This window comes from Acyrthosiphon pisum, chromosome A2, assembly GCF_005508785.2.
Source record: "Acyrthosiphon pisum isolate AL4f chromosome A2, pea_aphid_22Mar2018_4r6ur, whole genome shotgun sequence".
NCBI classification, from domain to species: Eukaryota; Metazoa; Arthropoda; class Insecta; order Hemiptera; family Aphididae; genus Acyrthosiphon; species Acyrthosiphon pisum.
In genome coordinates this window covers 58,101,652-58,113,910 of record NC_042495.1, presented here as the reverse complement: position 1 = coordinate 58,113,910, position 12,259 = coordinate 58,101,652, and the positions used below count along the sequence as shown (strand labels likewise).

The 12,259-nt window shown below is 30.4% G+C and overlaps 1 protein-coding gene across 1 annotated transcript in view; it reads right to left on the bottom strand.

Annotated features, from left to right (window-relative positions):
• Positions 1-12,246, bottom strand: part of LOC100167407 — a 15,641-nt gene extending 3,395 nt beyond the window's left edge. The window contains exons 1-7 of the mRNA XM_001949634.5: positions 11,996-12,246; positions 11,773-11,895; positions 10,540-10,703; positions 8,665-8,862; positions 7,063-7,181; positions 4,155-4,345; positions 2,437-2,647 (exon numbers count right to left, since the gene is read on the bottom strand). Coding sequence (XP_001949669.2) covers positions 2,437-2,647; positions 4,155-4,345; positions 7,063-7,181; positions 8,665-8,862; positions 10,540-10,703; positions 11,773-11,895; positions 11,996-12,107 — 1,118 coding nt within the window. The 5' untranslated portion in view covers positions 12,108-12,246. The remainder of the gene's footprint in view (positions 1-2,436; positions 2,648-4,154; positions 4,346-7,062; positions 7,182-8,664; positions 8,863-10,539; positions 10,704-11,772; positions 11,896-11,995) is intronic.
• Positions 12,247-12,259: the final 13 nt, after the last annotated feature.

The window sequence follows — 12,259 nt, the reverse complement described above, 5'->3', positions numbered from 1 at the left end:
CAAAGTGAATCTAGTTAGCACTTGGTCTTAGGGGGTCAAAAATAAAAAATATTTTTATAAGCATTCAAAGTTTGAATTTTGAAAAATACATAAGATATCACAAAAATGTGCTAAATTCTTTTGAGCTATGAATTCATAAAAATTTTTCCTTCTTACATCTAAGATTCGAAATTTGTACCCCCCCCCCGAAATGTTATGAAAATTCAAAAATTATTTTAATGGTCTATGATAGTCGCTCAAAAAGTCTTAAATTGTATTTAAAATATTTAAAAATGTACTACCTATACAGTGGCGTGCCCAGGAATTTTAAATGGGTGGGACACCATTTTTTTTTCAAAATAAGCAAAAGAAAGCGGATAAGTGGAATTCGCTCAGCTGTACAGTAGGCTACAATGGATGATTGTAAATTTAAATTCAATTATATATATATATATCATGTCTGCAAAAAACGGTTCTGAGCAGAGACGGTTTGGTAGCCTAGGATACTGTATATCGTATTTATATTGTTGTTATTAATATATATAGATACATTTTTAACTACTAAATAATTTTAAAAGCTAATGGTTTTACAATTGTTCGAACACGGACGCGGTTTCGCGCCACCGTAGCTCGATATATTCTCTCTCACTGGCACAGCGGACGGTGGAAGTTCGCGAGTGGGCTTATCCCTTACTCCGATCGTTAGCCGCTGGCCGTCTGTGTGGCCACCGGTTGTACTTGTACAGTTGTACATTAAGTTTGTCTGCTTCCAGCGGTTGAACGTAGCGCAACGTGCGCGTTCTCGTTCTCCGCGGAGTGCGCGCCGCCGTTAGCTATGTGCCGCCGCTACGTCGCTTCCGCGGGCCGCCGATAGCTGTTGCTGTCAATCTTGTGCGTATCGCCGATAGCTGTTGCTGTCAATCTTGTGCGTGCCGCCTTTAGTTTGTTTCCGTCAACTCTTGTGCGTGCCGCCACTAGCTGTGCCGCCGCTACTTATTGTGTGCCGCCGATAGCTCGTTGCCGTCAAACTGTCGCGTGCCGCCGATAGCTATGCCACCGCTGGACGATTATGCATGCCGCTGTTCCCTACCGTCGTCACCAGGTTAAGGTTATTATTATTGTAATAGTACCTATATGGTTGTATGAAGTGTATTATTGTATTTTGGGGCGCCCTTCTCGGTTTTTTCAACTCTTATTATATTATAATTTATTGTCATTACATATTAAATTATTTAGCGCCGAGCGCATTTGTATAAGCATTTGAGTTTTAACTATCATTTGTGGTTATATAATATTAAGTATCCTTGGTTCCCATTTTCCCAACACATCCGCAAGTCGCTGCCGCAACCGCGATATAAAAATGTAGGTGCGGCACGGCGCATAACGACAATGGTTTTTATTTATTTTTTTATACTGGATACAAATTATCAGATATCATTGAATTCAAGTTTAATACAATCCATTATACATTGACCCACTTGCAACCTACTATACAGCAGAGTGACATCCACTTACCCGCATATTAAATTTTAAGTTTTATAAATTTTGTCGAAATTAAATTTTAAATATTTATAAAAAAATTGTGCATATGTATTTTTAATATTTTTCAACTGCTATTGTAAAAATATATTAGGGGCCGTGTATTATATTTTCATGCTTTTTGACCAAACTAATAAAAATGTATAATTGTTATATATTATATAAAAAAAAATACAATATTTAAGATAAACGCTACATGAGAAATCGAGTGAATATCCAATGATGTTAAAATTTTAACTTCAAACGCTCATAAAAATTTAATTTGACTTTCCGGTAAACATTTTTTTTTTGATAAAGGTAGACAAACTTATGAGGAATCTTGTATTAAATTATCAAATTTTAAATAGTTAGATTTAAAAATACAATTTTTTATTAATTTTTAACTCAAAATAATTTGCAAATTTTCGTAATTTTTTCGTAATTGGTCAAAATTCGAACTAAATGCTTATAAAAAAAAAAATGTGACTGTATATTAATATATTTTTCAACTGCTATTGTAAGAATATATTAAGAGCCTCGTATTAAATTTAAAGCTTGTTCACTCAACGAATAAAATTAATAATTAATAAAAAATTAATGACTCTAAACAGCTGTAATAACTAGTGAGTGATTTTCTGTAGATCAGCAAAAAAAGACAATAGGGGGGGGGGGGATATAAACCCTAACCTCTCCCCCCTGAGCACGCGACTGTACCTATAAGTGTTAATATGTATTTAATGTGTAAAAGTTGATCAGCCCCCCCACCCCCCGAAAAAAAATCCTGGCTACGCCACTGCATTATTATATAATTTATATGTCTATGTTATGAATACCTATACTAATACACTATAATAATAATACTATAGTCTATACTAGTATTGCTAGTATTCACAATCAATGCTATAATAATATTAATAATATCACTGTAGATAGGTATACCTGAAAATACATTTTTGGAGCATGCAATCCGCGGCGAGTTCTTTTAGTTTGTTATACGTTAAGTTTGTAGCCAGCACCCTGCCGCCACATCGTAAATCATGATCGAGAAGTGCCGAAAAATTTACTCCAGACGAAACCAACATGTCCGACGAAAAATGTTGACGGAAATCCGTTACTTGTTCATCTTGATCGAGTTCGGGTAGCTCCATTCCTATATAAAACATGCAATAGGCATGCAATATAACCAGAACATGCTTTTAATAGGTATAATTTGAATGTAATACATCAGATAGTGGCTAGGGCTGACACCACTCCGGTTTTTACATACACAATTACGGGCTACGGCCTACGGGTCGGGACTAGTGATAAGTGAATATTATTCTCCGGGTCGTCGTAAAATTTTAAATTAATACCATATTATAGTATATTGTATATAGGTAGGTATTATACTAGCTGACCCCGTGCACTTCGTTGCCCGTCAAATATGCCAACTCTATATGATTCAAACTTTGTTCAACTCGTTAGGTATTTAATATTCGTATTTGTTATGCGGTGTTCAAAGCTTAAAAATATTGAACGTTCATCTTGAATCTCAAAATACTTGTGTACCTAAGCATCACTTTAAAATGAGAATTTCAGAAAATGCTTTCCTAGTGCACACTTAGGTACATGGTAGTAGGTACGAACTACAAAGGTACCATGACAATTACTAGCCTCAAGCTATCTACCTGGTTTAGGCTCTACATTGATCAGTCAGGCATCAGGACACGTTCAATTATAATATATTATAGCCACATTGCCCTTGGAGTGTCAGAGTGGTAAGGAGAGGTAAGTGTTAATGGAGTGCATTAAATTTTCGGGTGGCCCCCTTTTCGGCCAAAATGTATCCATTCCTTTTCGGCCAGTATCACTCTTCGGCCAAAATTTACCGTTCCCTTTTCGGCCACTGTCCCTTTTCGGCCAGCACCTACAGTTTTCTTTAAAATTTACAATTATAACAACTGAACTTAACAATTTTTATATTAAATTAAATATGATTGTATCCAAAAATGTGATTTTTTTAAAACATTATTATTTACAACTGTAAAAATACTGAAAAAATAAAACGATTGGCAATAAACTGTTAAAACATATTGTTACAATTGATTATATTATATTAGTATTCAATGTTATCACTTAAATTATAATCGAATCAAAAATAATATAGTCATATAATACATACAGGTAATAAGAAGGTATATAATAATAATTATGATGGTAAAATATGAATTCATGAATATGTCAAAATATTAAGATTTCCGATTATAAATTAATTAATTCTTAATTAATAATATGTTAAACTATTTTATTATTTTTACACTCAGTTGTAACTTGTATGTAAGAATATTTATCAAAAAATCACATTTATGGATAGGTACAATCATATTTAATTAAATATAAAAATTGTTAAGTTCAGTTGTTATAATTGAAAAGGAACAATATGTTTTGGCCGAAAAGTAACACTGGCCGAAAAGGGAACGGTAAGTTTTGGCCGAAAAGTGACACTGGCCGAAAGGAGAAGGGTACATTTTGGCCGAAAACGGTGACGCCCAAATTTTCACGCTTTTTACCCAACAAATAAAATTGTATTGATATAAAACTAATAAAACTATTAACAAATTTTTCTAGTTTTTGATTTTCAATGTTTACAATCTGAAACAGTGATACCTACTACCTACCTAATGTTTCGGTTGGATTCATAAGACCCGGGTGCATATCCAACACCACAAACACAGTGGCTTCTTTTTTGCTAGACGTATCGTTGATGTTGTTTAATCCGGCCCCAATGTTGGCAATTTCTTTTACAGTTTCGTTATTCAATAAAACACCCATTCTTACCTTATTTTTCTTTGGTTCTGGTTTCTTTATACTGTGAAATGATAATTAACAAATATAATCAAAATCATTGATAATTTTTTTTTACCAATTAGGTATTTAGGTAGCCAGGTATAGGTACTATTTTACAATTCTACTCATATGCCTATAGAGGTACTGTAGTACTGTATATGCTATAATATAGATACTATATATTTACAGTATTATACGTGCCGGTTGTCGTTTGCGTATTACTATTGTTAACTTTGACCTTTTTGTAAGACAGTTGCGCATCGTTCGATTTTTGGGCTATACATAATTTGCACATTGGCCGTTTAAAAGGTCGTACATCATTTCCGCATCAATATTATTATTTATTTAACAATAGAACTGGAAAAAAGGTGTACCTATACCAATAATCGCAAGTTGTTTTCTAAATTTCTGGTGGTAGCTATCATTTAAAATGGGCTCCTGAACATCAAAAACTAGACTTATAAAATAAATACAATTTTTAATAAAAAAAAAAAATAAAAAAAAACTTTTGATTAGTTTTTACAAAATTTGAACTTTAAATTAGTGCTGGACCGCCTGGACCTCAAATCCGGATAAATCCGTACCCGGATTACCAATCCGGATAGAAACAAACGTTGTTAATCTGTTTATCCGGATTATGATATAAATCCGAATTAATAATTCAATCCGTATTTTAAATATACGTTATTCTAATAAAAGATAAAATAAAATATAAATCTAATATTATCCAGACGAAATTTAATTAACTTAATTAATAATTATTAATATAACAAACAAATATATTATATGTTTATTATCAGGGTGGCTAAAGTATACTATAGATACCTACTATATTATATCATACATATTATGATGTACTTATAGTACTTTGTATATAAACATGCATTTTAAACTATTAATTCAGCTTTATAAATTAAACCCATTACTCGAATTTACCTACGGACTCGTCGATTAAATCCGGCAATCCGCATTCTATAGTTCCATCCGTAGTTCGGATCAGGGGCGTGCTCACGGGAGGGGGAGAGGTTCATGGGGTTCAACCCCCCCCCCACATTGACCGTATTATTTTTATTTTTTATTACAAAACAAATAATGCATCTTTATAATGTACTTGTCGAATTATATTATCATACAATTTGCCAATTCGTATTTTATCGTTAAATGCTTCCAACTTCGAATATGTACACTGCCCCGCAGTTGCCGATACTTTTAATATACTTTTATTAGGTACTCAAAATATAAATTTGTTTTTTAGGCTTTCAGTGTTTATTTTCTGGAACTTATTCAGAAAATGTTGATGAACTTGTTGAATTTTACCTCGATACTGATAAGCTAACAGTTAAAAGCTTAAAGCTGAACTACATATATAGTATACCAAACTTAATAAGCATGAAAAATATCCAAAAAATTGTTTAGAAGCGTTGAGACAGCGTGTGATAAAGAAATATTTCCTAACATACATTTTCTATTAAAAATTCTATGCACTTTACCTGTTTCAACATCCATCCCCGAGAGAACTTTTTCTTGTCTCAAAAGATTGAAATCTTATCTTCGAAACACAATGACCGAGGTATAATTTTCTGGATATTAAAATAAAAATTTATATCAATTTTTTTAACATTTTTTTGGTTATAGACTCGACTTAATGGCTTAGCTATGTTAGCTGTTCATAAAGAAATTCCACTAACAGCAGAAGAAGTTTTAAATGAATTGAGCAAAAATCAAGAAAACTAGATTTTGTTCTTTTGAATTTTTGAATGTATATTGTATATTAGTAATTAGTATACCTAATAGTTTCTATATTAGCAATCTAATATTTAAATCTATAAATAACTGAATTTGTTGTTGATTAAAAAAAAAAATGGTCGTTAGGTATACCTATAAGTATAGGACTAGCTCCTTCAATTTTACTTGAACCCCCCCCCCCCCACCATACATTTTCTGAGCACGCTCTTGGTTCGGATTGCATATTAACAAAACGTACATGATTTAGGCTAACGTAGGTACATGATTAGGCAAGCCAATGTCCAGCACTACTTTATAAATGCTTATTTAACAAAAACTTACTGCTATGCATCATTATTATTTTTAAACTTTAAAATCTTATATTATTCATTATGTTTACAATAATCAATTGAATTAATACAATTTATTTTTAATTGCTTATACTATTTATTTATTACATATGAATATAATATGATATATGATAATTATTGCATTTTCAATCAAAAATTATTTTTATAGTTAGGTACCTACTCTTCTATTGTTGAGTTCGCATGTTGATGCGCAAACGATGTACGATATTTTGGCACAGGTAAACAGACGATGCGCAAATGATTTACGACCATTATACGCTATGCCTTAATTCATTAGTAACTACTTTACAATTTCAATTTTTAAAAAGACTAAAGACTTAAAGAGCATACCTAATATTATAATAAAATATATTAAGTATATTATATAGATAACTACTTTTTTTTTTTGGATTTGAACCACTACATGGAAGCTGCGCGTTTATCACATTACTTGACTCCAATCACATATTACTTGGCTCCATCACATTACTTGGCTCCAATATAGATAACTACTTACAATAATATATTTTACGTATTGGTGTACCAAAGACTATATTTTAGGTATATTATTTTACCTATATTTATTTATTTAGGTTCCTATCTGGCTACTAACCTCAGTCCTCATCAATATAATTATTAGATGACTTATGACTAGAATACTCACATTGGTTTAGTCGCGTTTTTAGCTTGTTTGGTTTTTTCGTAGATGAAATATAAATCCGGGTCGTCTATTCCTGGTTGGTGATTGTTAACAGGCGGTACTATACAATTTGGAAGCTGTTGCTGAAAAGTGAAAACCCCAAATATTAAACTAATTGATTTATTTGTAATAAGCTTTCTCCATTATACGAGTAGCTATATATATGGATAACCGTAGAGATTTTCGATTTTATACTCTAATTTTATACTATAATTTTGGTCTATTAAGTTTAAGTTTAAACAAACATTTATTTTGTACTTATACATATATTATAGTTGCCGGTAAATTACCTATTTAGTAAGTAGGTAAATAGTATTTATACCTACTTACTGATCCTTCTGTTCGCTGTATCTACCTATAAACTTAACAGACAGTTATTTTAAACTTGATCTATTAGGTATGAAAAGCTAATAAGATACAACATAATATTAAGCTTTTAGTTTATCTACTGTTCATTATACATATGCAGTTCCTACGAGTTACGATAGTAGGTATCTATATATTTAAAGTTTAATCATTATAAATTATTTATAATTACTACATATCTACTCAATACCTACTCATTACTCATAGTTAATACAGTCATACCCACTCATATAGACTATAGTCAAATTTTATAACACATTTGCACATCCATTAATTTATAGCAGGGACCAGTGGCGCCGAAGTTTTTAAAATGTGGTCGGGCAATTTTAAAACTTCCCGGCCTCAATATCTTAATTATTTAATATAGAGGTACCCTAATATACATTTATTCATAATCGCGGTTTAAATATACTTATGCTTATATTAAAGTTGTGAAGTACCTAAATAAAATAAGGCCGGCCGGCCACATTTTTTAAAAAGAGGTCGGGCCACTTCCCGACATCACCATGGACTTCGGCGCCACTGGCAGGGACTGGAACCTCACCGAAACCCTTATTTAAATTAATTTAAAAACCGGAACCTTACCGGAATCGATACTTTTACTTGACAAATTTTTTAACATAATTAAAAAACCAAATCAGGTAACAATTTTTTTTATTTTTTAAGAACCGAAAAGAAACCGAAACCTAAATGTTAGTTTTTCTGGGAACCGAACCGGAACCGGAATCGAAATGTTAGTTTTACTCTAAACCGAATAGGAACAGGAACCGTAAAAATCATCAAGGTTCCAGTCTCTAATTTATAGTAGTACATTTAGCTTGTAGGTTGAACTATATCTAGTATCTAAAACTCTAGTAAAATAATCTCAATGAAATTGTGTCCACGTTTTACATAGGTATGAGTAGTCCGCACTATTATATTAGGTAGGTACACGCATAACTATAGTTATTTCCTAAAATATGTCTTAACTTTTATTTTAATACATTTACCTATCTAGGCATAAAATGTTTAATTAGCTTCTGAGTCCCTAATTACTAATTAGTAACTAATACATATAATGTTTTTAAATGTCAATAATATAGCCTATGGCAGTATGGCATCTTTCGTTAACTATAATTAAAAATAAAAATAATTAAAATCTGAAAATATTCAGTCAAACGGTTACCTAATTATGTTTAATATTGATATATATTTAAATACTTGTTGAGGATTTGTAAGTCCAGTGATAAAAGTCGGTGGTCTAACAGCAATACTTTGTTCAATTTTTGTTACCCCTTTATTTTCATCACGCGGTACAGTGTAATCTCTCAACAAACAATGATCGTCACATTCATCTAAAACTAAATTGATTTCTTCGGCTTCTGGACATTCTCTACTTGGACAAGGACTCCACCAAACCTAATACAAAATTTGTTTATAAAAATAAATATACACCTTTTAGCTCTTATTTGGTATAGCCGTATGAGTATTGTGCATTAAAAACATATACCTATAACCTATACAGTGGCGTAACCAGGATTTTTCTTTGGGGAGGGGGCGATCAATTTTTACACAACAGTGGCTTACCTACTTAGGATCTTCCATGAATGCTGATGCAAATGCCGAAGTTTTATTTTAGATTTTGGTTCTTATAAGGCTATTACCCTCATCATATACTGATTAAATAATACATAATTTTAAAATTTAAAATTTTCTTAATATTTCGGGAGGGGGCCACTGGCCTATATATTGTCCTCCTATATCATGGAGGGATGCCGTAATTTTCCCACATTTTGAGAAAACCTAAGTAAATTTGTATAGCCCTTTATTCCACTCTCCCGTCTCCGTAAATAATAAATATTACCTATAGGCTATATTATATTTTATTGCTAAATATATACTTTCTTAAGGTAATATAAACTATAATTGATAAATTTAGTAGAATACAATGTAGATATAAAATGTTTATGTATTTTTATTTCAACCTCTTTTTCATCAAGGTTTTTGATTTCTGCTAAGTAACAATTATTTACAACTATTTGTCTATTTACTGAGCAAATAGAACTATTTTAATAATATTATTACCTATACCAATGTTCAATAGGCAGTGGCGTATACAAAGGGTGTGTATGGGGGTCAGATCCCCTCCCATTTTCTATGGAGTGGATAATCTTCTATATTGTGTTTAATGTGAATTTTAAATCAATTAAAAATATATTCATTGTTCCTTATTGTTAAATAATTTACTACCTAGGTAAAACGTTTTGAGAAGGTGGGGGATTTTCCAATTTTCCACTCTATTTAGCTAAGGGCAGGTGGGGTAAGTGAAACACCAAATTTACAAGTTTAACTTTAACTGATTTCTAAATTTACGTTTTAGTATTTATGACCTTAGTTGTAGATGATATCCATTATATAAGATACCAAGAATATAAATTTGTTCTTAAAACCAAGCTATTATAGGCACTTAAAAACAAAAAAAAAAAAATTAGGAAAATAGTGTAACTATAACTAACTATAGTGCCTGACATACATATTTCAATTTATGGGGCAAGTGTAGAAAACTGTATTTTTTAAACTACAAAATTATATTTTTAGAATTATAGTATCATGATTTATAAAAAAATTATAGCATTTTTAACATTTTAATTTTTTTAACATGATTTTACTAGGTAGGTTTATTTTTACCATTTTTACCATTTTTACCATTTATACATTATTTAGATCAAATTGCGGGGCATTTAAAATACATAATTACATGCTTTCCCATATTGATTGTTTCACTTGCCCCATTATTCATTTTTGTGGGAAAAGTGAATATAATTGATTAATTATATCAAAAAATTACAAAAAAGAGTAATTTTTAATGTCTCATCGTAAAATACAAATAAAATAACATATACCACCTAAGTTTTGAAGATTTAGTTTATGAAAACGACTAAGAAAATTTCAAAGTTCAAAAACCAAATAATACGGCATGATAACAAACCATAACCTAATATTGTATAATAATATAATGTATTTATTTTTTTAAAGCACAATATCCATACCTAGTTCAGATTATTTATTTTTTTAGTTAAAAATATTTTTAATTACATCAACTTTTCCAGATTCTGGATGTCTCATTACATATGCTGATGGTATTGCTCCAGGTGTTTCCATTTGAGGTATTAGTATCAATGAATGATGAAATATAGCATTTAATGCCAGTGATATAAACAAAACTGGTTTATAATGACCAAATTTATCTACCAGAAATCCTAAATCCATGTTTTACAAAACACAATTCATTAGGTAAGTAATCTAACATTGGCACAACTAGGTCTAAAATATTAGAGGGGGAGGGGGCTTCGTCCACCATATCCCTCACGGCCCCAGCAACCGTAAAATTACTTGAAATAAAAATAAGCATAACATAATATTATTACTAAACTATATTATTGAAAAAATATGTACTTGTATAATGTACATAAAATATGACAAGGTCACATGGTTTATAATTTACAGATTAAGATCTATTCGTTTATTCTTATTGTTAGCTAGAAATTAGAAAATGTTCTGAGACCAAATGATTTGAAACGATTAAATTATATTATAATAAATGTGCTAATGAAAATTCAGATTCTAAAAAGTAAAAAAATTTAAGCTTTCATTTAAATCGTATACAAAATTATAAAATTCTATAATTTATTGTTTATAAAATTAATAATTGTTTATACATGTTAAAATTTGAGTTTTTATCACCAGATATTTTTATAACATTTAATTATTTCAAATCATTTGATGTTAATGGCTGAGGCGCTTAAGAAAGCTGATTTTTGAAACACCTCTTTCCCCTGTAGAAAAGTCTACAAATCAGCTGATTTTCCTATCGTATTCAGCAGGCCCGTTTCTAATAGCTATAAAAATGTTAAGGAAGCTAAAATAGATGAGGTCAAACCGTCAGTAGCTCATAGACTACTATGCTTAATGAAGATAAATTTTAAAAACTGTCTCGTTTCTGAAATTTATTTATGTATAGTCGGAAATACTGGGAGTAGGAATATTAGATGGTGACTGCGGTGGAACTCCTCAATGCTAATGCCTCATGCCGGCATAGTATTTATTAGATAACAATATTATTAATTACGTAGGAATTACGAAATAAACTATAATATTTTATATTCATACAATTGACTTTTGAATAATTTTCTTATGTCTTATACTCAACTTAATGAACATCAAATTTTTTTTATTATTTGATATTCATTAAGTTAGGAATTAGGGGTAATTCCCTACCCCCCTAGTTGCGCTAATGGTAATATACCCACTTAATAGAATTATAAGTACCTGAAACAGGTGGAGCTAAAAATGTAGTCAATGGCAATGCTAGATAAACAATAGCAATTTCTTCTACAGATAAACCAATGCTTTGCATGTGAATAGTTAAATATGGAATTAATGACGAAGTTGCTAAATATCATGTACAAAAAAAAAAAATCATATTTAAAAATAATTAAAATATATATACTATATAGGTTGATATTATTATATTTAACTAGTATAGACTTACCTCCATACATTAAAAATAAAGTAATTTTTAACATAATAAGATTATAATTAATATTACACTTTTTACAAAATCTTTGTATTGGACCATCCTCAGTTTCTTTTTTCCCAGACATTTTTTTGAATCTAAAGACTTTGTTACAATGAGTGATTACTGTTATGTTTTAGAAATAAGGATATATGATTTTTTAGGGAAAACATGGATATGTTTAAAGAAACTTATCTCTAATGATTTAATATTTTATATAAAAACATGCTAATATGCTAT